This window comes from Rhodnius prolixus, unplaced genomic scaffold, assembly GCF_049639745.1.
Source record: "Rhodnius prolixus isolate KJV_2025 unplaced genomic scaffold, Rpr scaffold_9, whole genome shotgun sequence".
Lineage (NCBI taxonomy): Eukaryota > Metazoa > Arthropoda > Insecta > Hemiptera > Reduviidae > Rhodnius > Rhodnius prolixus.
In genome coordinates, this window is record NW_027411604.1 from 14,201,522 (window position 1) to 14,228,178 (window position 26,657).

At 29.1% G+C, this 26,657-nt stretch overlaps 2 protein-coding genes across 3 annotated transcripts; one reads left to right on the forward strand and one right to left on the reverse strand.

Moving 5' to 3' along the window:
- Positions 1–3,555: 3,555 nt before the first annotated feature.
- On the forward strand, positions 3,556–4,863 carry cold (coiled). Its single transcript, XM_074128371.1, has 4 exons — positions 3,556–3,712; positions 3,786–3,905; positions 3,984–4,162; positions 4,246–4,863. Exons 1-4 carry the CDS (start codon positions 3,655–3,657, stop codon positions 4,315–4,317), a joined length of 429 nt encoding a protein of 142 aa, XP_073984472.1. The 5' UTR covers positions 3,556–3,654; the 3' UTR covers positions 4,318–4,863.
- A 7,528-nt stretch (positions 4,864–12,391) lies between these two features.
- Positions 12,392–26,374, reverse strand: Gclc (glutamate--cysteine ligase). Of its 2 annotated transcripts, none has more exons than XM_074128366.1 (12): positions 26,130–26,373; positions 25,607–25,716; positions 23,081–23,266; positions 22,503–22,675; positions 22,234–22,388; positions 18,582–18,644; positions 18,308–18,504; positions 16,731–16,899; positions 15,124–15,321; positions 14,855–15,013; positions 14,589–14,770; positions 12,392–13,052 (listed from the first exon to the last, which is right to left on the reverse strand). In XM_074128366.1, the coding sequence occupies exons 1-12, from the start codon at positions 26,277–26,279 to the stop codon at positions 12,866–12,868; spliced, it is 1,929 nt and encodes a 642-aa protein (XP_073984467.1). In that variant the 5' UTR covers positions 26,280–26,373; the 3' UTR covers positions 12,392–12,865. The 2 variants fall into 2 exon arrangements, with proteins under 2 accessions (XP_073984467.1, XP_073984468.1); XM_074128367.1 differs by lacking the exon at positions 12,392–13,052 and adding an exon at positions 13,223–13,375 and having other exon boundaries at positions 26,130–26,374.
- Between the last annotated feature and the right edge of the window lie 283 nt (positions 26,375–26,657).

Sequence of the window (26,657 nt, forward strand, 5' to 3'; positions counted from 1 at the left end):
AAGTTGATTAGTAAGCTTAAAGATAGTTTAGTATAAGATTTTGCGTTTAATAAATTTATAGATTTAAATTAAATTATTGAAGCACGACGCTGAATGGCATAAGAACGAAGACAAAGAAGAAGAAGAAATTAAAATTAATATTTTTGTTTAAGGCATATCAATTTTAAATGTTTTCTGCTATACACTGTTTAAGGGGAAATGTCTCAACTTGATTGTATCATTTAAGTGTCTAAATTTGATTAAAAAAGGTTTCAATATTTAAAAAAAAAAACAATTTATTTATCAGTAAGTAAAGAAGGTTTTATTATAGGGCTTAATTTTTTCTTGATCCAGTTCCCTACGCTGCCTCGAAGTTACCATGGAGCTATTTATTGCAGCACGCCCGCTCGTAGGTTGAGGTAATTCCCATCATTTCTGCATACCATTCAATTAAAACAACTTTAATATACTACTGCGCTATCTTATGGAGCTTTCTTAAGGTATATTATCTATTATTAAAGACGTTCAACATAAAAAATAAAATAAATTAAAAACTTTTTTCGTGTAATTTAAATCTTTCCCTTTTTATCTAATTAAAAGTTTTAATTTTTGTTGAAAGAAGGTCTTACATGTGAGTGTAAGGTGGTCCTTTGTAGGTCTTTATAGGTGGTTAAAAGTTGCATGTTTTCTTTATAAAATTATAATTTCAAATTAAGTTTTGATAATTTATATAAAATATAATCAGTTAAGAATATTGAGTTTGTAAAAATTTTATAAAAATTTATTGTTGTAAAAGTGCATAAATAATTTTAATCAAATAAAAAAATAAATAATTGATAATATTGTACTTATTTTTCCTTTATTCCCTTAATTAATATGAAAAAATTGAAATATAACAAAAAATTAACAATATGTTTGAAAATGATAAAGAAATTACGAAAAAATAGAAAGGATAACCGAACAAGAAGGTTAAAAAGGACCACCAGGGTCTAAATGGTGAAAGAAATAAAAAAGAAAACCTTAACAGAAGGTTTAAATATGGCTGCTTAAGTCGTGAGAGTGTGTAAGAGCAATAAAAAGTTAAAATAGAACAGCGTGAGCGATCTAGTGGCAACTGGTGGTACTAACGTCCGAGGGTATATAAGGAAATTCGCCGCTTGGGGCGGGAGGGTGGGGCGAACATTTGCTTTTTGACCGTCGAAGCGACAACATCTCCTCTATCATTTGCACCCATAAATTCATGATTCTGGGCCCCGACCGCAAGAGTCACTTAATAAAAATCATAATAAAAAATAATAAGATTTTCATATGATTGAATATGTAGATTGTTAAACATGTTATTGTACAGAATCAGTCGAGTGCTGAGTGCGTAAACGAGGCAGGTGTAAATGAGAAAAATAAAAATAGTGATTTGTGGAAAAAAGAGACGACCGCGAAAAAATATAAGTGTTATTTGTGTATTATTATTAAATAAAGAATAGACTAAGAATTCTTTAAGAGAGACAGGTCAATGTTGGACTAAAGATATGGTTTATATTTATATCATCTTTTTTTAAGAAAGAGTGGTTAATGTTAGACTAGATAGAATATTTGCCTTCCGACCGTCGAAGCGACATCTCCTCTACCATTAACCATTAACACCTATACATTCATGATTCTTTAAGAGAGAGAGGTGGGACTAAATAAGATATGTTTGGAGTGACGAGCGACAGAGCGATATACCCCCCTTCATCACTTAAGTCGTACTGAAGAAAATTTGTGTTGTATTTATCCGGAGAAGTTACAACCGTGCTATCTAGTGGTTATTTTAAAAACTACTGTTTTAATGCTGCTTGATAATTGGCGTTCTCTGACGGATCTTTTTAAAACTAATTTTTATTTTTTAACTTTTTTGATATTTTGCGTTCTCTGACGGATTTTTTTAAAACTAATTTTTATTTTTTAACTTTTTTGATATTCTGCGTTCGGAATTTTTTAAAACTAATTTTTATTTTCTTTGATTTTTTTGATACTTTACGTTCTCTGACGGATTTTTTTAAAACTAATTTTTATTTTTTAACTTTTTTGATATTCTGCGTTCTCTGACGGAATTTTTTAAAACTAATTTTTATTTTCTTTGATTTTTTTGATATTTTACGTTCTCTGACGGATTTTGTTGAAACTAATTTTTATTTTTTAACTTTTTTGATATTCTGCGTTCTCTGAGGGAATTTTTTAAAACTAATTTTTATTTTCTTTGATTTTTTTGATATTTTACGTTCTCTGACGGATTTTGTTGAAACTAATTTTTATTTTTTAACTTTTTTGACATTCTGCGTTCTCTGATGGATTTTTTAAGAACTAATTTGTTATTTTGAACTTTTTCAAAAGTGGAATATAAATTTCCAGTCCATGTAAAAAAATTGGTATGGGGAGTAAATTTTTTTAAAATTAAAAATGTTTATTCATCTTTATAAAAGTAAAAAATTCAAATAGTTTTCAATTCAAAAAGTTCAAATAATACATTGTGACATAAACTTCCGTATTGAATATAACTAAATAGTACATTTTTTAGTAATTGATTCATAACAAAAGTTGTCTTTATATTCTTCTTGTATGTTTTTTAACGTATTTTTCATTTCAACTTCATTTGAAGAACAATTTTGCAAGTAGTGGCTGTTTCAATCTGAAAAGCATCATTATTAAATGAAATAAAGTTTTTTTTTTTTTTAAGAGTAATCTTGAAATAAAAAGTGTTCTATCCAAAGATACTACAAATTAAAACTCAACCTTTCTAAAGACAAATCTTTACCTTACAGGAGTTTAAAAAAATAAATTAAATAAAGAAAAATGAAAATCTGTCCATCGTAGTACACCGTTAGTTAAATTCCTTAAAGATTTTGCACTATAATCCATTATCAGCTAGGATTCATGAGTTTAAATAAATGCTGGATGATGTAATCTACTTCTAACTATGCTTGAAACTTCAAACTAACACTGTCACGGAGGTTCCAAACACTCTGCTGCCTGTATTGAATCAGATTGATTGTATTTAATAAATGTTCTTCATTATGTAACATTATTATTGCAGTTATTTTCCGTTAAATTAAAATAATTTATGCTTTGGTACTGCAGAAATTATTTTCTAATAATAAATTCACTTTTTTTTAGTTAAAAAATGCTTTTTAACAATAAAATGCTTTTAGTTTAAAAAGTTTGCTTTATTTTATGTACAAATTAACATGGACCTAAGTCTTTGCATATAGTGTTTAGAAATAAACAAAATAAATACAAAAATAGATATTATAATTGTTTTGTAATTATTGACAGTCTTCTAAAAAATCTTGGAACTTATGCCCCCCACCAAGCTTCAGTATTTTTGCTTGCTAGGTTTTTAACGTTGGTGTGGGTTGGTGTGACTTCTACATGAAAGCCTCAAGTCAGTTTAACATTTTTTTTCTATGTAACATCTAAGTAACTTTAGCATAAATTTTTGGGCTGGGCGGAATAACATTTTTTAAAAATAAGGATTTGAATCAACTCGTTCTACCACTGGATTCGTTCCAGTAGACCGATTCTGCTCAAATAGTCGCATCACTAGTTGTTATAATTCAAACAAACAGCCAGTTGTGAAGAAAGAGGCGTGTCTACTTGTGGTTGTGAGTGTGTGTATGTGTGCATGTTAATATTTAATAAATGGAGAACACTATTTTTGTTTTGAAGTCAGTTTTCATTTTATTTTTTATAAATTCTTGTAAGTAAAACATTATTAAAACATTAAGACCATTATACTAACAAACCTGGTTTTTAAATACAAATATTTATAGGTTCCACTCTTCAGTGTTATGTCTGTGAAGATCAAGATAGTAATAATGGTAAATGTTTAACAACGGTTGATCAGTGCAGGCCTGAATATGATATGTGCCAAACAGAAATTAAATGGGGAAGTAAGTCACTGCTTTAAAAAATAAAATCAATAAATTGTATTATAATTTGTATTCTATTGGTTAATTTGTTTTTCTTAGCTATGCCATATTGGCAGGCTGGAGCTGACAAGCAGTTCTACATTAGCAAAAGATGTGCTACGAAACAACAGTGTGAAAAAACAATGAAAAAGTACATGCCTAGATGTACACATGTGTGGTACGAAGATTGGAAATGTTCTGAATGCTGTGCTGGTGACAAATGCAATTATTTCATTATGGTAATATTTTTTAAAATTTTAATGAAGTAACCACAATGCTAGACTTCTTTTGAAATTGTAATTATGTTGTTATTATGTTACAGTCATCCGCTACTAACTGCAGAGCCACTCTGATTTCATTCTTCCTGTTTATCTTTATCATATATCTACGGTAAGATTTTATGAATGTAACTTTAAGTTATATAGAAATTGATTTCTTTTTAAGTTATTTTACAACTTATTTAGTGAAGTGTGGCCTGTTTTCAAAGAATTATGTTTAAATCATTGACCAAAAAAAGTATTCCCTGAAATAGCATTACTAAACATTTATCACTAAATTTGAATTACAAACATACAGATGACACAGACAAAAAAAAATTTACGCAATACTCAATTATCAATATCAAAATATCAAAATACGGGCACTCGTGAAAATCTGCAAGATCTTGTATAATATTCCTCTAACATGAAAGATCATTTAACCCTTAGATAGGTTTAAACGTAATTAACAGACAGACCTCACTAAATTCTCTGTGCTCTATTCGTAACTATTGTGCACAATAATACTTAGACTTCTACCGACATACACTTGTTTTGTCTGGACTGAGGCTTGCTAGGCAGAAATTAACAAACAACAAATCTTCCAAGGCGCATCACCTTGGAAGTACTGTGGTTCGTGTGCAACGAGCCAATGCACAAGTAGTTAGAAGAAATACCCGACTCTAATAGACTATAGACAGGAATACAAAGATTTATAGGTAACCACCTACATGCTCAAAAGCTACAGTAGATACCATTGACACAGCTGGCCACACGACGACTTGATGCTCAATTTCTTCGTGAAAAATTGTACTAAGTCCAGATATAACTAAACATGCGCATATGTGTGCAAATATTTGGTAAACATTTCAATCCTTTAAAATTATTTACAGTTAAAAAAAAAAATTAATAAATGTCAAAGAATAAGTAATTTTCTGCAATTATAAATGGTTCTTCTTGGAACAATTAAAACTGATATAATTAATATTATTGTATTTATTATTATTATTATTTTATTGAAAAATCATATATATACATAGCCAAAATAGATTGTAGTCTATATTCGAAAGTTTCTGGTAGGATTCTAACCTTGTGAACTCCACACCAACCCTTGTATCATTACAACCTTCGTTGGCATTTATAACTAAGTTTTTTGATGGATCTAAGTATTTAAGTATCTGTAAAGGAAATGGAAAAAAAATGAGTAAATTGTAATGTAAAATATATGTAAAAGAAGAACACTCTTGATAAATTCATTGTACACATGTAGATCTACAACTCAAGCTGAAAAATCTATCCCTTCAATTCGATTAAGGGCATTTTAGAAGAGGGGTTTATTATACTACCCTTCTAAATTCATTTTCCGTCCTACAGTTTATATAATATTGACGAATTGTCGCTAAAATTCGAGTTTAAAGAAAATACTATAACCACAAGTGCCAGTTTCTTGAAGTTTTTATTTTGATTTACCGCAGTTTTCTAGAAAAATATCACAATTACTTCTATGTTTCTTGAAAACCTTGAGAATCGTTTTAAAAGAAAGTCAGCCATGTGAACGTTATCTAATTTTTTTTTGGAGTTACTACTATAGCAATGGCATGAAGAAATGAGCTCGCCATTGTGAAATATTGGACTGAATAGTTCATGACTATGCAAATCTTTGGGATTTTTAATATATAATCTTGGTATTGCTAAAAAATGTGACCATTTTTTTTTATAAAATTGTTGCAATTATTATAACCTATTTAAAGGTTTGTAGAAGCTATGGAAACTTTTATTTCTTGACGAAGGCAAACCTATCTGTTTCAATACAAATATAATTTTACTTCTCTTATTTTTATATATGAGAAAAATATAACTTCACTTGAGGAGATCGCTCATTTTGGATCCACGCAAGCTTTCAGTGTGGTTATTTATATGACGTTTATTTAGTATATCTGCTTTAAGACTGCAACTAAAAGTGCGTGCTTATTATAAAGCCCGTCTCAAAGGGTAAAACATATAAAATACCTTCCTGAAAAACCAAATATTATTAGTATTATTTAATAGTGCAATTATAATTGCATATTTTATAATGAATGTTATTGAATTAAAAAAAAAAAATTTAAAGAAACGTTATTAATGCCACAGTTTCGGTACCTATTTTTATACATACATTTGTAAATATTTCATTGATAAATGAACTTAAATAAATTTTGTGATTTTATAGAAACACCATTTCCGTCCTTAAAAAAAGTATTTAAATAAGTGCAAAAGATGTAAAAAATAATTTGAAGAAAATTCACAATAATTTTCGAATACAACTATTTTATTATTTTTATATTTTTTTATGTAGTTTATTGTTAAGGAAAAAAGTATTAAAATTGCAAATCTTTATTAACAGTTACTTTTAATTGTATAATTAATCATTATTTTATTTTATTGAATATTTTTTAACACGGTATCATCCTGCCATTTTTTTTACAATCTACTTTCTTACATGTAACTCATGCCATTATTTCAAATATATTGATTTAAAAGAAGAATTAGAGTGTATTTTTTCCTATCTTGACTACTTTCTACCCTTCACAAGACATTAATAATCAAGAGGGGAAATTTGCAAAATAAGTTGCTAACCTTATTACTATGTGAGCTGCTAAAATTAAATTTTTACTCTACTTCTTTTGCATATTAACCATCTGTTAATTATGGCCAACCAGAAACTAATGCAGACGTTTTGACGAATGTTATAGTCATCATCTGCAGACAGCTAAATTTTAGTAGCTGTGCAGTAGTGGTATAAACTTGAATGAAAAATGGAGGGCCAGTTCAACTTATAATATCAGAATTTTTTAGCCTTTTATTCAACTTTGTGTTAATTCGAACTGATCCAAAATGTTTTCCTTTTAAATTTCATGGCCCAAGTTTAATTTTGATTCTTTAGGAAAATAATAATTTTTTATCTACCTCCTTCAACTTTCAAGTTCAAATATATTACTCTTCTAAATCAATATTTGCAGGGCAAAAAAATGCATTTTTCGGTTTACACCACCATCTCATCCACAAAACTTTTACTTTTAATATCACCTCCTAAATTATTCTAGAAAGATCAAAGTTTGATCATCAAACGGTCGGACTTAAAATCAACCCTTGCTTGATTTTAACTTCAGTTAAAGTTGTAAGCCAGCTCAGCCATTTGTCTGCCATTCCCTATCACTGATTGAATACTGTTATAGTCATTGCATTATTACAATAACTTTACATGAAAAAAGGAATAAGAAAAAAACAATAACATAATTAAAAAACAACTACCAACTAGTAATGAGTATTATTAAATATTAATATTCGAAAGAGTATGTGAATTTATCTGCCTCACTAGTAATGGTTGTTATTAAAATCGTCTCTCATGAGATTAAGAAGGTCTAGGAGATGATCTTTGTTACATGAAAAGTCGTCTGACAACGTAGGAAGCTACGGACGTCGCTACCAGTAGCCTTTAACGCAGAATAGAGGTTGCTATAAATAAATAACAGGAGACTAACAACAGTGAAGCCCTCACTGATTTTACAGACATTGAGTAAGAGCTTATGAGGAGGAGGAGAGAGATTAAAAACTATTCAGAGGAAAAACAAACTTGTTAGGGAAAAAACGACAATTACATGAAATATCCTTTGGTATATTTATTTCATTAGTAGTATTTGAATTTTTAGTTAGTTACTAACGTTACAGTAATATTTGAATTTTTTTTTTTTTTAACTGGAATGCTAATTAAAAAATAGATTAATTTTTTTAAATTTAACAAACAAAATCTAAAAGTTTTATACAGCATATAAAAAAGTAATAAAATAATACCAAGTTGAAGTTTATTATTTAGATATATAAACTTCATAATTTACTATAATTTATAAAATGAGCTCATTAACACTTTTGCCACCATTTCTGTTGCTATATAATTTTTTAAATGTAGAACAAACAATATATTTGCAAGTTTAAAAGAAAATGTACTGAGTTATAATAATTAATTAGTGATAAATACCTAATGCTTGTTTTAGTATTCATAGATGTCTGCCTTAAGAACTTGTGCATCCCCACCTATGGGTATGGTATAGCACCACCTTAAGGTAAACTAGAATTTTTAGTATAACTCATTGCTGGATCCACACTAACGGAGAATCACAATGATTTCATCGTTATAGCATATTTGTTTATTTTACATCCTGATAGCTATCGGATTTCCATCTCCGAAGAAAATGATAGAAAACCAGCAGTTTTGACAAACAAAATATTATAAAAAGCGATTTCTAAAAAATTATGACGTAAATATTAAAATTAATTAAAAGCTTTAAAAAGGATTTTAAACACCAGCTGCAAAAATGTTAACAAGAAGTTATTTATTTTATTGTAATATTATTTATTAAAATAATAATACTAAAATTAAACATACACATATTTAACTTATATGTATTGGTTTTTTTTATCTACAAAGATGTAATAAAATAATTGTTTCACTTTGCTAAAACAATAAAAAGACTAAAAAAAACAATTTTTTATTGATTTGAATAAAATTATCTTTTTTCATCTCATTTAGGGGAGCTAGCCACCGAAAGTACATTGAATAGAATAATAATGGGGGCCGCTAGTGTAGGCTTTTTTTAAAGATTGCATCACCAACTGTTCCACTATTCTTATCTGCAACTGTTCAGCCTTTTCCATTAGTTGCAGAAAAAAAAGCTGATTTTGCATAAAATAATTGTACAGCTAGTTTTCTAGCAGGCTTCTAATCCCACTAAATTCATCTCCAGCAATTCTTCACGCTGTAGGCTAATAATACATTTTTCTTAATAGAAATTATTTATTTCCAATTCAATGGTTATTTTTTGTTGACATATTTCAGAAATGAGCAATCAATTTTTTAAAACTGTCCGGTAGGACAGTTGTATAAGGGTTGATCGTCAAAAACTGCACGAAAAAGCGTAATGTTGAAAAACACCCAACTTTGACATTTTTTTCCTCTTTTTCTATAAAAGATAAAATTCCCAAATTTTCTTTAAAATAAAGGGCAAACCCTCCTTTATAACTGTAATTTTTTGCAACAACCCAGATTAAGTAGATTTTGAGAAAAAAGTTGCCGAAAATGACCAAAAACGGCATTTTCAGAAAATGTTCTTGTTCTTGTTCTTCTTCTTGTTGTTGTTACCTTTTTTGTAAACAACGTAGCGCCTAAACGCGCGAACCGATTTTCATGAATGAGGTGTCATTCGATTCGGAATTTTATGTAGATGTGCCTTTTGGGGGTCTCCACGCTGTACATCGAATGGGGGAGGAGTACATGTAATACACTTATTTCATGCAATTCCTTGTATACTTAATGTACCCTATTTTTGCATCTAACAGATCCTTATTTTTACAAATTTTAAGTATATTTACTGTAACATCCACAAACAAAGGTATTTAATAATGCAAGGTTATAAATAGGCTTTTCTTAATGGTTTTGTAGTGATTAGCTTATTACATACATAAAATAATTAGAGGGTATCCAGCGTGATTCTTTTACTGGAATGTAATTTGTAAGATTAAAAAAATTTGCATTCGCTTACTAATTATAAAATTGGATCAACAAAAATTCATCTAATGTTTAAATAAAAATATTTCTTAAAAAATATTCTTTCATTGTCAATTGAAATATTATAAATATTAAATAAAAATATGGACCTTTATTTTTCAAAAATGTAAATGCTATCAAATTCATACTGTTAATAAAATGTAACAAATAATCTAAATTCTAAGGCACCTTGTATATTATCTCTGACATTTTATTTATTATTAAGTTATTTCAAAAGGATAAATAAATATGGAGAAATAAGACCAAAGTAAGTCGACTGTACAATTTTTATACATGAAACGGCTAATTTTACTAGGTTTATTTAATAAATTGCGATTTTCACATACATATAAAATCTACAAAATTCAGCAAAACTTAATATAATACTTCAAATACCTGGACATTCTTATGTTTAGAATAAAACTTAAGGAGTTGCTTAGTTTTACTACATTTATTACATACAAGTCATGTAATTTACGAATTTTTACGTAAATTTCTAAACATTCATTTTTGTTATTTTAAAATGACAAAAAATCGACCAGGAATCACAGCCTTCCAAAAACAGTAGTATTTATACTTTCTTATTAGAACTGATCTTCATAGTAAATGTAATTTTTACTGATCTTAGAACCGCTAAATGCAATGGTTCTTTACCTTTCTTTTTGTTATGAAGAAAAATAAATTCAAATTAAACTCAAGTTAAAATTATCACTAACAACCAAAAAAGGGATTATCAAAACACAAAGAAGAGGGAAACTATCCACGACGAATCGAATACTACACCTACAGAACGAATGAAGCAACAGAACGGTGTGTTGAGTATTGCACCTAGCTGCAATATGGAATTTCACATACATGGTTACTTCAGAAATTAAATGAAAAACAGAAGCAAAGTTTTTAAATGTGAGAAACTAAGTAAGGTCTTATATTAAAACTATATTATCCAACTATTACCTTTCAGTGTCAACGGTGTTCTAGACATAAAATGCAGCGGCGTTTCATAGCTGTGCAAGTAACATTAAGGCTTTACATCTAGATGCTGAATCCGATTGTTAAATCTGGCAACCGGAATAAAGCTAATATTTAAATTAGCTCTTTTTATAATTCACATGACACATATTTTAATGTATTCTGGAAATTCGAAATTGAAATTGGAACAAACAATGTTTGTTAGAGCAATGTCTATTCGAAATTACACGTTCGCATTCGAAAGTTTATTGTTTTTTTTCATTCTTACATCAAGTTAGAGCAACTGGAGAATGTAAAGAAATCAACTTAAAAATATGTGGAAGATTATTTGATCAACAGAGACATGAATTCTGAATGCTTTTTCTGATTAGTTCGCTTTTAAGAAGTAGCCTTCTTAAAGAGTAAAAAAATATCAAAACTGTTAAGCAGAAATCTAATCTTAAATTAGTCTTATTAACGGATGAAATTTAAGATAAAATAGCTATGGTGCAAAGCCAGCTACGAAGAAGTAAAAAAACCTTTATTTACTGAAAGGCTTGTTGTTCTGTTATTTTAATAAAATTTAAGTATTAGATCGAAAGATATTTTATAATGTTTTGATTTTTAACTTCTGATACTGAATGAGCAGCTCGAAATATCTGCTGGATTATTATTATTATTTTATGACATTGTTTAAGAAGGTATCATCAGTGATAAATGATGATGGAAACAAACAATCAGTTGGGATTGATAAATGCCCTCATGAATCATAAATTTACACTAATTTCGTGTTAATTAATTTGTTAATAAGACAGCAACATCTTTACTCAATAAAAGTGGTAGGAATAACAAGCCTAGTAAACTTATGGAAGGAGTATTGATGGATTTGGAATAACCTAACCAAAATTTAAACCTCCTTATTTTTGCAATAGAAAAAAAAGAATAATGCCATTTCAGTCATGATTTTTTATTTATTTTGCCGAGCTTTCGACCTAGGGACTAGGCTGTGGAACATATTTGAAAAGTATAAATAATTGTATACTAATGAATTTGTATACAGTAATATACTACTTTGCATTACATTACTTTATACAAATTTATTATAATACAATTATTTACACATTAAAATATGTTCCACAGCCTAGTGCCTAGGTCGAAAGCTCGGCAAAATAAATAAAAAATTATGATTGAAATTGGCATTATTCTTTTCTTCTTAATAGATTAATGAATTCAGTCACTTAAAACAATGAACCATACTCATTATTTTTAAAAAAACAAAAGTTGATATCGAGTGAAATGCGCTGTAGAGTTAAGACTTTTTGCAATACCTAATAATAATTAATTAAGAATAAATTTTAATTATTAATGTTAACAATAATTAAGTTTCTTTACATCACATAATTTTAAATTCACTGGCAAGAAAGTGGTTAAATAATGCTCCGAGTTTTTCTACTTGGATATTACAAAATATAATATTGCACTTTACTTTTCTTAAATTTATAAACAAAAGAATAGTATGTTTTAAGTTAAAACTACTCATTAAAAAAACAAAAAACAAAAATGGGAAAATAATTCAAATTTAATTGAAAAATATAAATTATTTGAAAGTAGTTCTCATAAAGGCAAAAATGATTTGGATCACAGTTATATTAATCAAAAAGTCATCTTCTTATTTACATGAAGTATTTATTTCATATTAAAATCTATTTTGGTATTTGCTCTTAACGATATTTGACTTATTTGAATGAAGTTTGCTTAAGTTAATACAAACTTACGATTCCTAATCCAAAAAATAAATGAGGAGTTACGATTTTACAACAAATGTACACATTGAAATAATCTTGAAGCTTAAAATAATTTGTTTTTTCTCCCAAGAAAATATAAAAATAATTGCCATAAGCTCCATAAATTTATCCTGAATAAACATGTACTATTTATTCTGTACTAATTAAACAAAGCATTTATTGATGGTTGATAAAAAAAAAAAAAAAAGTATTGTAGATGAAAGCTGATAAGGAAACAACTAAAAAAATAAATTGCGACTTTGCAAATAGTTAATATACATTAAGTTTAGATTACTTTTTTTTTTTCTAGTGGATTATTGTGTCTAAACAAATAATAATGAAATAAAAAAATTAAACTGCATGCCCCAATATTTATGAATCACAACAATTATTGACTTCTCCACAATATACTTTTTCCATAGCCGATGGAATTGATTCTTGTGTTTTGGAAACAAGACTTGGTATTATCAATTCTGGACAGGGTATTGAACCATTCTGTATGCCGTCAATAGTTTTTAGAAGATCATATGTTACTTCGTCATTTACTAAAGAATCTTGCCTAAAAAAAAAAAAAAAAAAATCAATTATATTAAAGTTTTTATTTTGTGTAATGGTAATTTGTTCAAGATTTCTCACATTAAAAAAGTTATAGAATTGTTGTTAAACATACTGATATTCTATTTTCATAATTATTAAAAGACGAGCTTGAATTTAAGTTTTAAATATTTATATTTGAACTCCTGCTGGTCACTGTTTAATAAGGGCATTTTCAGACTTGGATTATCTCATCTAGAAATCAGGATAGCTTTTCTTGATATAAATATTGATGTAAATATAGATGATTTCACTGCTCTTCTTTATATTCGGTTTTAACTGCACATTCTAAGGGCAAATTTTTGGAAGTTTATTCTAATTGAACAAATACTAGTCGTATAATTTTGGTTTTAGTGATAGCATAAATAGAGAGGTATCTCTATCGCATGCAGCCAATCCATCTGCAGCAAAATTTCTATCATGTCCAGAATTAGAATTGATAGATTGTTAAGAATTGCCGGAATAAATAGATAAATAAATTTATCACAAATACATTTCCGGCGTAATGTTTATATTTAAAAATAATAATCTACAAATACACACAAGACTGTTTTTTCTTTCTTTCTACTTAAATTCCTACTCAATTTTTTTTTTATTCCGAATGTCAAAACAAATTTCTAGCAGTTTGCAAAACCAAAAATAATACGAAGCAAGGTTCCACCCATTCCAAACTTTTCTAAAATTCAATTTTTCTAGTGTTTCAAATGTAAGCTATAATACCAAAGAGTGTTTAATGTTAGTAACAAGTATACAGAAAAGTAAAAATATAAACAGTCAAATAACATCACAACAAAATATTTTCTAAAGTTTAGCAATGCATTTAACTTTTCTCAATTAATATATACGAGTACTAATACTAAAGTAGCTCTTCTAGTTGATATTGTTCAATATAACTACATTTTTTAGGAATCGAATCGAATGTTGATTACATAATATACATGTATAGATATAGGACTTCGGATATTTGCGAAAATGTCCTTTTCATTTGATTAACATAAATTGGCTTAAAACCTCATACCAGAAATACAGTTTCCAATACATTCAAGCTATACATCAATTTCTTGGCTTCTTCATGTCCACTATAATTCCACTGACTCTTTATAAAATAATGTAAGTTAGAAAGTTATCAAAGAAATTTAGTTAGCAAATTAATGCATATACAATTACGACCATCAAGCTTTACGGTACAACACTTCATTAAATGTAACATTGCCCAATATCAGCACCATGTAAAGGGCAAAATTCTAGTCCCCTTCCCAAAGTTTAATAAAAAGCATTAAGTTTATTTTTAATTCTACAGTTTTCATTTTGTTTCGGCCAAGGAATTGAAAAACTACAGATGGCGTTCCTAAAACATTTAAAAGAAAACAAAAAAAAAACCTAAACCCTATGTGCTGAAATCATCAACTTTTACCTTCGATGCTAAGGGTTGATCGTTTCAAAGAAATATGTATAAGTTGTTTATCGCATAAAAAGAAGACAACAAATTATATTGACTTACTTGTAAGCTGGATGTTGCCTAACAAACTGTCTTATCCAACTAGCCGTAGTCAATAATTCTCCAGACGCTCTTCGCTGTATCAATTTCAGGTACTGTTGTATAGAACAATGAGTATCTGTATCTACATCCATACCACTCAGATAGCTGTTTATTAGTGGTATTAAACCAGGAAATACACCTTCCTGCAGGTATAGTAAGAAATAATGAACTTACAAGTTGAATGTCCAAATTTTCATTGAAGACAGAATCTAAACATATGAGAATACCTTGCCATTGATGATTTGATTGATTGTCATTGCTCCATACTGATGTTCAATGGGCATGTCACTTGCTTGTTGTCCACTTGATGTTATGTCTTTTCGAAACCAAAACACCTCTTCCCTTACTGCGGATCTTTTTTGAGCTTTTGTCATATTTTCATCAACCTTTAGAACATAAATGGAAGGGGTACTGGATGATATGTTCTCTTCGTTAAAATTAAAAGTAATTAAAATTATTAAAAGTAATTAAAAACTATTAATCTCTAACCGCTGACCTTGCTGATAGGTATAAGAAGATTAAGTTTATATGAAAGTATCACCCTTGTAAGTAACACCACAAAGACTACAAATGCAGCATTTTCAAAATCGGTAAGTTGTATTTCACAAGGTCTAAATTCTACTCTCCATCCTATTGGGCTGTTTGGTGGTGGTACTTTAAACCTCATTGTTTGCCAATTTGTAGACTGGATATTCTACAGTAAAAAATAAAAAAAATATTACATATAATTTTACAAGGTACATAGATTAATGTCATGATAATAAAGCTTTCAAAGAAATGAATATCTCTATTTTTCAGGCAGCCTTACAAACCACACAAAAGAGTAAAATGTGTACTTATTATGTATATATTAGTCATGAATATTAAAACTGTCCGGTAGGACAGTTGTATAAGGGTTGATCGTCAAATTTTATATAATAGTTTGGAAGTATGCCCTGCGATAATTTAGTCGATGTCAAGTAGTTGGTTGTCCAATTTAGTAATCTAACATATTTCATCTTCCGCAGCTGATGAAAACAATTATAAACCTTTACTTAATTCTTTCTATAGTTTTTTCAGTGGTATTACTAATTACCAGTAAGTAGCTCTTTTCGCTCAATCCACAATGCTCCAAGGGAATGCGCTGTACTTTGTTTTGGAAGATTTATAGTTTATTCATTGATATCTTACTGGTACCAATCCTGATTGGAGAGAAGTATGACAGTAGAGACCTAAGACTTGTTAACAGTATAGTAAATTGGTAGTTTTAGTGGAGTCCGTCTGGTAATTAAGAGGATAGAGCTGTCCAAGGGTAGATAGGCATGTCTCTAACGTCAATTTTATGCGATTAGATCAAAATAGTCTGGTGTCTATTGCATGCACCAAGAGTTTATATATTTGTTCTTTTTTTTTTTTCAACATTGTGTTTGTCAATGTTGTCGATATTTAAGGTTCTAACTATAAGTTAAGTTCAATGTAAATATTTTTGTTTTTAGCCGTCTGTTTATTTATATCCAATTTCCACTTATAAAACCATCTGTTATTTCGTACAAAGCAGCTCGTGAGTTAACTATGGCATAAATAACATTACTGTTGTTGTAATATCTGGAAAAGAACGAGTGTCTTCTGAGTTAATCGCGCGAACAGAATTGTCAAATCTAGGAATGTGTAGATGTCGAAGTACACCTCTTTAATTCCTCGTCTGCTACTTAAAGACGAGTTAACTCTTACCATGAATGTTCTTTTGCACAGGAATAAAGATCAAAATGGCATATAAGGTGTCGTTTGAATTAAGTCTAGTTTATAAAAGACATCCATCATGCCAGATGCTGTCGAATAACGGCTGGTTTACGGAAACAACTGTCTTGTATTGTTTGATAAAATTACTTCTAATATCAAGATTAGAAATTCTAACTGTAGGGTATTTTTGAATGAATGAAACATTGTAGTGTGAAATACTAGCATATGATGATGAAAAATCCAGGCAGAGAGTCAACATGAGAAAGGTTAATACGCAGTAATGTAATGAATACCTTCTAACAATCACGTTAATTCGAGTTCACTAAAAAAAAAAACCTCCAGCTCACATTGTTTACACAATAAATGTTTTGATAAATTACTCACTTCGAAATGATCAGAATCTGTTGGAGCCTGATTGACTTTTTCACTAAACAAAGATACTGTATCCCTTATGAAGAGATGTGCTACATGCTGTGCCAATAGATGATCTATATTAGCATCTCTTAATTTGTTATAAATATTATTGTCCATAACTAATGGAACATCATTATACCTGAAATAAACTTTTACACTGAGTAAATCGAATAATAAAAAAATAATCTTATAGAACTCAGTTAATTAATTAAAAAATTATTGTTATATAAGAAAAAGAATGTTAACCTAACCCTAGGGGTTTCTTTCAATTTCTAAAGTCTAGGAATCTTCAATTTTACTATATTTCTTCGCAATGCTTCATTATTAAATTCTTTCGAATTTTATAGTTCTTTGGAGTCAATGCCAAAAATTGATAAATATGAAAAAAGTAAACAAATAGTATTGAATATACCCGAATTTGGAATATTTCTAAACACGTTAGAGATATAGCTTACAAATTAATAGAATAATTTTTTTTCTCCGTTTTTACGATGCCTGAGCTTTTTGAATATCCATACATTTAATTAAAGTTGCGAGAGAATTCGTTAGCAATTCGTTTTTAAATACTTTAGGTTGAAAAGCACTTTATAAAAACTAAAGTAGTCCTACCATTTAAATGGAATAACTAGGACTTCAAGGAAGTAGGCCGTTACTTGCATAAATGGGATTGATTTTTCCTCTTGAGAGTTTAAGGCCATTCAAGTTCATAATAAGTAGAAAGGATAGAAGATACACCAACGTTAAAATTATTTAAAATAATTATACTGTCAATAAGCCCTGAAGATGTTAAAAGCTCAGCAAAATATAAAATAATGAGTGAAATTGACATTATTCTTTTCTTCCCACATAATCAAATAAATATTTAAAAAAAAAAACTCCAAGAAAGCGAGATTGACGTAAACAAGATCAAATTACAATAGGTATACACAACATTGTAATAAAGGGGGTCGCAGTTATATCATTAACATTGTTCCTTCCTTGAACTGGAGACTTATCATTAATAATCCATTTTAAAAGAATAACTTTAGTTAATATTATCGATCATTGGCTTTTCTTTTCTAAAGCATGTTTTTATTTAAAATATGAAGCAATGGCCTTGCGTAAATAGGTTTGCTCTACTTCCTTTACAAACTCATCCATTGATGATCTTAAAAGTTCTCAACTATTTCGTACATAATGAAAGTATATTCTACATATTGGGCCTTGATTTATTGAACTCATCTATTGAGAAGGCCGTTGAAAAACTAAGTATTGACAGTACTTTCATAAACAAACAAATTTGTTTAAGCAAAAATAAGTTTATTTATTTTGACAGTAGTAAATAATATTTTAGAGTTAACGTGATACTCTAAGTTCTTTTAAAAGTCAAGAATGTGTTATACAAGAACCAGATTCAGTAAAGTACTTTAAAGGGTCGTTATGAAGTAAAAGTTCTAGAATTTAATTAGAAGGGGTTCTGGGGGATAAATACTCGTTTCTTTCACTTAATTTATATAAAGTTTAAAAATTTAAAAAAATATATGTGAATATATAAAAGAATAACTTACGGATCTCCTTGAATACTAAGATAAGAATCGATACTATCATATCTTGATTTAGGTATGACAAATCGATGATTTTTTAAAGGTTCTAATCCTCTTTCTTCACGAGTCCTACAATCAACAGCACCAGATATTACAGACCATCTACAATCAACATCAGTCAGGACACCACGATGTATGGGAGATGCGGCAGTCAGTGCTAACTGTATAAAATAAAAAATTTAATTACCCCTATGCTAAATATTAAATTTACAATATCAATAACTTGTAGCAGGCTCACCATAATTGGACATAATGGAGTCAGCTGATCATAAAGTGTCCTGGCCTCATTTATGTTGCAAGCCTGTATAATAAATATTTTTAGAAAAGCATACATCAAAGCAGTTAAATCAATTGTTTGAAATTATACAGAATCCAGATCTAGTTTAGTTGTAAAACGTAATAGTGCCTTCGACACGAATTGTCCGATCAGAAGTTCGACGTAAACTCCAATAAAAATAAACTTCTTTTTTTTCCCCCTTAAATTTATATAAATAATATTTAAGAGCTAAGAACATCTCTGCACACTGTTATCTTCGTCTGCAGAGAAAAAAATGGAGCCCTGATGGATTACAGTACCATGGCTATTACTAATGGAAACTCACCCCTAAAAAGTTACAACACAATCTGGGTCTTGAGGAGCTAATGGAAATAAAGATAGAATTAGAATAAATAATTATTATACAAATTATAGGAATTGTTTAGATCAATTTAATTTTATTGTAATTTTCCTTTTTGCTCTCAAATATTCTTGTTGGATTGAACTTAAAATAGTTTTAAATAAGTTGCTTTCTCTTTTTTTCACTGTATTTCTTTAGTTGGATAAGTACAATGAAATGATCAACAAAACATTGCTCTAAAATGTCACACTATATAATGATGTATAATGATGATTATATTACACTATATAATGATGTAACATTAGCTACTAGTTCTTTAACAAGACTCCATTATCATTTTATCTCCTTATCTCTCTCTTTTTTTTCCTCTTTTAAACAATGTAATTAAATTCATTGATTAAAAGGTTAGATGCTAAACATTCCAATTTCGGCGTATCTCATACGTCTACTTTTACAGACAGTTATAAAATAAAAATTATCAACATCCGGATATTAGTATTTGTTAAAAAAATCTTGCGCTAAGTTTTCTCAGAACTATTTGATGCGAATGCGAACTTTAATTTTAGCTGCAGAGAAATTAGCTATCATTAAAAAGTAGTGAAACAATACCTCGCGGCGGTTGCCTTGCTTTCTATTACCACTATTTTCGAAATTTGAATGGTAAAAATGGCTAGTTACAGCTGAGATTTGATGGGAACTCAGCTGTTGGCACTCCCGGAATGATATAATTATTTGGCAAGAAAAGGAGTATCTCTGTATAAGCCGTCAACTCAATTCTCTTCCAATCCCCCGGAATATGATAAGAACACAATGAAGATAATTATTATTTGAAACTTATACTCAGGAAAATTAATTTAAGAACGCTTTGTAGGGATAGAAGTGGCTAGTCTCTTTTTCTAATTTTAAGAAATTGACGTGACTGGAAAAAGTTGTTATTCTGAATGGATTTTCCCGAAAACACAGTTCTTACAGTTCAAAAAACTTCAAATTCATTTTAGAGAATCCAAATCCATTTTATTCTCAAAATAGTTTGTTATTCTTTACCAAAGGAAATTAACTTTAAAGAAGGGTTCATATCTTCAACTCTTAACGCTTTCTCCAAAAGTCCTGCTATTATTGTAAACCAATTTTGAAACTAAGGATCATTTAGTGAAATTCGAAGGTTGAAGAACCTTCCATGAGTGTCTATGGAAATGTCGTGTGAGTGTTCTCATAATTTTATGTATAATACATATGTTATGTGTATATATATATTTTTAAGAGTTTAAGATGAATAGATTAAAAAAAAATCACGAGATATTTTTGAATAATATCAATAAAAACTTGTATCATAAGCTATTATTTTGTAAATGCCTGAAGGTAATTTTTAAAACAATTTTAAAAAGAGCAAAGAAAAGAAATCTACAAATTGAAACAATTAGTGGTAATAGTAATAATTCATGCAATTAGTTGATGAATGGTATTACTCATGAATGTGGATAGAAAATTTAATAAGGATACGAAATATTTAGTGAGTTTACAAATGAATATTTTTTTCAACGTTAAAATTAAAAGTTATCTAATACTAGTACATATTTCATTTATATTTTTATAACCCTTTCACTAGGGAGAATTCGAAATTTCAACTAAGATTTACGACGATTACAAAATTCATGGAAAAATAGAAGAATGATCAGGTAAGTCTTAATTAAGTTAGCATTAGTCCTAACTATTATGGGTGCGTTCCACTTGGCGACCACAACGACCAAATCATACTTTTAGGCGTTCCACTTGGCGACCGCGGTCGTTGTGGTCGTGGCGAAAACGTCACTAATGACGTCATTATTTTCGCCCACACAACGACCACAACGCCCCATCTATAGAGCTGGGTCGAAGTGGGCTTTCAGAGTTGGCGCAATTTTTAAAACAAAATATGGCGACCGAAAAAATTATCTCATGTAAATGAAAGTATTATTTCATGTAAATAATAGAATGTGTTTCTCGAAAGTCTCCAAAAAATAAATAAATAAATAATTACTTATCCCTTTACATACTAAATCACTGAATAACACAAAATCATTTACCTGAAATAACTTTTAAATTCTTTATTTGAATAAAGATCAATTACTCTGATAGCTAATAATACGTGGCCTAAGTTTTCGCTTTTTATCATTGCGATTTTGTAAAATTACATTCCACTCTAATCGGAACTAGATAAAGAACTTTCTAAAGCATTATTAATAAATATCCAACTGTTGCCACAAAAGACATTTTAATTTTATTTAAACGTAAATTTTATAAATACTCCACTAAAATGTAATATAAAAAATTGAATTATATATATTCTTTTAATATAAGTCAACTTTACCAATAATTAATAAAGTTTATTATAACTGCTTATAAATGGGGTTTAAATTAAAAAACAACCTCTTCAAGCTTTTAACTTATTTTCGAGGCCGCCATATGCAATGTTTACATGAACGGTTAAAACGCCCACAGTCCGTTCCACTTGGGTTTTCGATCGCAACGCTCACAAGCAAGTGGAACGGCCAAAATCGCGGTCGTGGTCGTGGTCGTTGTGGTCGCCAAGTGGAACGCACCCTATATCTATAACCTTCACTACTTACATTTATGCGAAATTTATTTTTTACCTAATTAAACAATAATTTATCCGACAAAAAAGTAGATAAATAACATTCAGGTATTAAGCATATATATATATATATTTTTTGGTTTTAATCCGGATCGGTTTCAGGCTATAAACCACCTTTAGAGGTAAGGTTGATCATTATTTTTGTTGGAGAATTTGAGGAGAGAAGTTAACAAGAAAGAAGTATCACGTTGTCAGAGGATTAAAAAAAACGGAATGCTCAGTGAGAGAATGGGGTCTGAGGAACCCTGTAGAGGATGTTTTTAAGGATGAAAAGGCCAAAAAAAAGCTTGCTGGACTACAACATGAAAAAAAGAAAGACGCCATTCAGTCAGACGCGAGTCAGTTATAATCACATTTCAAAAGTGGAATCGGTCCTGGATAGACTCATTGTAGAAGCAATATAAACAGTTGATTGAACTTATAATCAAAATCAAGTATGGCAGACTAATTCTCATACAGTAGATTGGAAAATGTCTGAAAAGTAACGTTCAGGTTGGACGTTTATACTCAACGTTTTTCACTTTAAAACACATAAACATCCCTCTTTAATTCTTCACTTATAATACAAATTATATTAAAAAGGTAATGTATCAGAAAAATTAAAGCTGTGATGTATATACAATAAAAAATTCAAAACTAACCTGAAAAGTTAGTTGGAGGCAACAACAACCCATACCAAAAGCCATTGCATCCATGTAGACATGATCAGGTTTAGCTGCTTCCTCACTTGATCCATCGTCACCTAGTGCTTTTAAATCGTCCTTGAATGGAGACATTGTGCGATCATCTCTGTAAACTGCAAAAAGAAGTCAATAAAACAAAAATAATAATAACGAAATAAAACAATAATTAATTTCATTTTTCAAACAGATAAACATTTTCTATTCAACGATTTTTAATTTAAACTTACCAGGCAAATTAATAGCAACTTTTTCTCCACGTCTCAAACGTATATTCCTAGTTAGCGTCTTGAATCGGGGATGGCCCCCATAAATTACTTCATCTGGTATGAACAATGATCTAGATGCTCCATCGCCAGGTGTTGGATATGATGGTGGAGTTGTGAATACTCCGCAACCAAGCCTGTTAGTAACACACTACTGTATTGGCAAGAAGAACGATCTGGAGAGGGATATTACAAAACAAAACAAAAATTAAAAATAATAATTGCTCACTTATCATTTTTAATATTATGCATAAATAAAAAAGTTTAAAAACGGTTGTTTTTTATTAAGAAATTTAATGATAAAGTGAAGTAATACGAATACTTCACTTGAACGAACAAAAAAAAATTAATAAATGATTTAAGAAGAAAAAGATAAGAAAACTACATAATGTAATTTTTGTTTCGTTAATTGAATTTATGATACTGAAACTTAACATTTGTTGACAAAATTAATTCAACACAATTCAATAAATCATCACAATGAACTAACGCAAATAAAAATATCTGATTAATATTCAATACTACTTTTTATAAAACATTACCTCGGAAAGCTGGTTAAAGTAAGTAGTCGCTCATTACTATTGAGTTGTTTCTGCGCCTCTTCTCGCCTATATCGCATGTTTGCTTCAACAATATTGAAATGGGCCAACAATCCGCCGTAAGGTTTTCCAGGAGTTGCTTCAAGCATGTATGAAGCATACTCAGGATTCCATACAGATTTTACACTCCTGTTTATTATTTCAATTTGTTAATGAAATAATTTTTTTAATGAATAATTGATTTTTCCATTTAATCACTCTGTCAATGTGGCAGAATTAATGTTAATTTCTAATCTTGCAACTATAAACGTTCCTAAAAAAGTGCTTGTAGTAAACTTTTTTTTAACTATTCGTTTATAGAAATTGTTTATGCGTTTATTCGATATTTTTTAAAAGATAAATAGAAACAATTAGTGTATAAAAAAACAGTTTGTTGATGGAAGAAGTAAGTAAAAAGTAAACTGAAACTAAAACAACTTCCACGCTAGAGTATGTTAACCAGACTAGTAGGTTATAATTGAAATTGAAATTATGGTTTTTTTAAACTTTTGCTTAGACACAATATTACTTAATAATCATAAAGATTTCGATTTTGAGTATTAAAAGTAAATTCAGATTGTGAGGTACCCTAATGCGAAAAAATCTTAGTATGTGTCAGTATTAGCTAAAAAAAAAATGTAGACAATTTGAAAAATTCGCATTTCATTTAAGTGCAACAGAGTCCCCTAGATTCCATAATCAATCGAATGTGTCATACATCTGAATATATTTCCCTTTTATTTTTTATTTTCTTGAAAACGGTTCCTACGATTTTAATTTAAGTTCACTAATTGATTGTGTACATGAATATCTACAAGAATTATATGTAACTTTTTCAAAGAAAACTTTATGTGAAGGAATTTCTAAGAAGGTAGTTACATTTTTCTGTGCCTTAAAATTGCCATTTTGGTGTGCTTTGTGGATCTATCGGTTATACAATATTACCGAGGAACATTACTGAGTAACTGATGTGTCCGGAAGTATGAGTTACGATTTCTCTTACAATTTTACAAAAACTCTGCACTGCCGGCGATCAGACAGCGTTCACTAGTTACAGGCAATAGGGTCTATCAACACAATATGCACTATATAGGAGGCTCCTACCATAAAATCTTACTTAAATGTTAGTAACAATATTAATAAGCATAACCGTTTTTCGTAAGTGAGTAAGAAAGTAGCAGGAAACCAAGAGCCATCAAATGCTCTTTTTTTTCTAGTACACTTATGGCGAAGCCAAAAAATTAGTTCTAAATTGGTAAAAATAAACCTTGAATGTTGAGCAAATTGTGTAGTGTATGACCTTGGCATACTATCCACATTTATAGTAGTTTAAATGCTAATTTGTCACTTTTTAGGAACAAAAAACTAATTTAAGTGAACAAAAAATTTAAAATTAAATTTTAAGAATTAAAATAAATAAACTAATCAATAAATATTCAACTCTAAGGGCAACTGAACAGGTAATACTCCAAATCTGAAGAGAACTTCTTATAATAAAAGTTGAAGAAAATTTTAGTAAAAATTGGATATTTTTAAAACTTTAACAGATTTATAAACCTTACTAAAGAGTACGAGTGCAACATAAGTTTGTGTAAAACTGGGCGCCATCAATTATGCAATTATGCTTGCATTTTTATTGAAGTTTACAGACTGTGAAAACGATACTGTAACAAGAACATAAAACTCAGCGATTATTTGCACTGAATATATTATTTATGTATGTACTATCAAATCGAACAACTTCAAATGTTGAATAGAGTTACTAGGAAAAGAGAAAGATGGATGAATTAAAGGATTAGAATTACCAAGGGCATAGCTTTTATGAAATCTGCTGAAATTATGGCTTTTGAATACTTATATTTAAATTACTATACTTATACTGCTTTTATTTGAGATGGTAATACTATGCAATTTAACCTTATAAGCGGGTTCAACAGCCGTTGGTTAATAAAATTCTGCATAGAGGTATTTCATTCATCAAATACGATTATCTTATAAAAGTTGAAAATAGTCTTTAATATGAAGTTAGTGAACATTGACGAGGGTTTCTTATAAAGAAATATATATCCAAATAGCGAAAATACTTAAAGGACGCAACTTCTATATTAACAGAACCAAACATTTCAATGAAATGCAATCGCAATGTCTGCTTAAATTCAAAGAGCTCTACAAATTATGTAAAGTAGAAAACAAAACAAAAAGTGAATGGAATAAGATATAAAAATCATTATAACCAATTATAAAATAAATGTGAATATGAGATAAAATTAAAGTGGAGTATTTAAGCGTGAGAACATTAGACACATTTCGATGGAAACAATTATTATAAGCCAGAGTGTATCTTTATAAAAATTAGAAATGTAACAGAGTTTTACAAAAGGTTCAAGTATGTTCATGACAGTACATAAATTAAACTGATAAAAATTATATACATGATTATGAACCCCAAAAAAAGTCACATCAAACAATTCATTTACTTAAAGAACTTACTCGGAATGTATAGCTTCCTTTTCGTTTAAAGTTTTTAAAAGTTCCTGCCCTCTAAGAGCCAATGTTGCTTTTTTGTTTAAGTCATCGAATTTGACTATCATGTATTCGATCTGAAACAATCAATAAGTAGACACACTACAATACAGGTTTCTAGCGAGATAAGCACATGATTAAAAGCAAGTAGTTATTAAATAAATAACCTTAGTACCGCCCAACATACAATGTATTTCAATAAATCAAAAGTGCATAGGACAGAGTCACATAAATGAACATGTTCAATCATAAATGCAAGTTTTTTCATAAGATTACAAAAATGTTACCAGTATCTCTAATGAAAGTACGGAATTCATGTTAGTAATTTGTACCATTAAAATATCCTTATGATCATATTTACTGATATTTTAGAGTCAAAAATTGTCCACATAGAAAGATCCAAGTGGATATAATGAAAGTGAGAAAAGAGTTAAAATGACGAACATTTAATTCATTTTATGGCTATTTATTTGTTGCAATACAAGAATACCTCATCTCCCCATTTGAGTACATCGCCTTGCCTATCTTTCAATTTGTGATACAGATTAATGAACTGAATTATTCCATGTTCTCTAACATGTTCGGCTAGTTGTTTCGTCTTCTCCCAGGAAAGAGGGTTGCCTTCACTCAGTAATCCCATGTTTGACTGCAGATCTTACCTACCTCAACCACCAACGAAAACTAAACATTGGGGACCCGACACTAGGTAAAAAGAGAGAGAGATATCTATTAATAAATGACGTATTGAACTAACCTGATAACCTTCACTATAAAATAAATTATTTATAATCGATCAGACGTCGATAAATATTTTTTACGAGTTCAATCTTATAATTAAATGTTTAATAAGAAAGTGAATTATGTATTAAAAAAGAACTTTAGTTGCTGTACAACTGAGTGAGATGAGATTTAAGTTAGATTCTTTTTTAAAAAAAATTCTCTGTCGATATTTTTTCTGTTCTCTACTATTAATTAGTCAATAGTGAAACCTTCCTTTTAAAATTATGTTTCAAGTTTG

What these genes read in the sequence shown, in the direction of transcription:
- Gclc (XM_074128366.1), bottom strand. Translation starts at nt 26,279, where the DNA reads ATGGGATTACTGAGTGAAGGCAACCCTCTTTCCTGGGAGAAGACGAAA. An exon ending in TACTCAAATGGGGAGATGAG is followed by an intron (nt 25,717 to 26,129) that starts GTATTCTTGTAT and finishes TGATTGTTTCAG; the next exon opens with ATCGAATACATGATAGTCAA. An exon ending in AAGGAAGCTATACATTCCGA is followed by an intron (nt 23,267 to 25,606) that starts GTAAGTTCTTTA and finishes AATAATAAACAG; the next exon opens with GAGTGTAAAATCTGTATGGA.
- cold (XM_074128371.1), top strand. Translation starts at nt 3,655, where the DNA reads ATGGAGAACACTATTTTTGTTTTGAAGTCAGTTTTCATTTTATTTTTT. An exon ending in TTTATTTTTTATAAATTCTT is followed by an intron (nt 3,713 to 3,785) that starts GTAAGTAAAACA and finishes AAATATTTATAG; the next exon opens with GTTCCACTCTTCAGTGTTAT. An exon ending in AACAGAAATTAAATGGGGAA is followed by an intron (nt 3,906 to 3,983) that starts GTAAGTCACTGC and finishes TGTTTTTCTTAG; the next exon opens with CTATGCCATATTGGCAGGCT.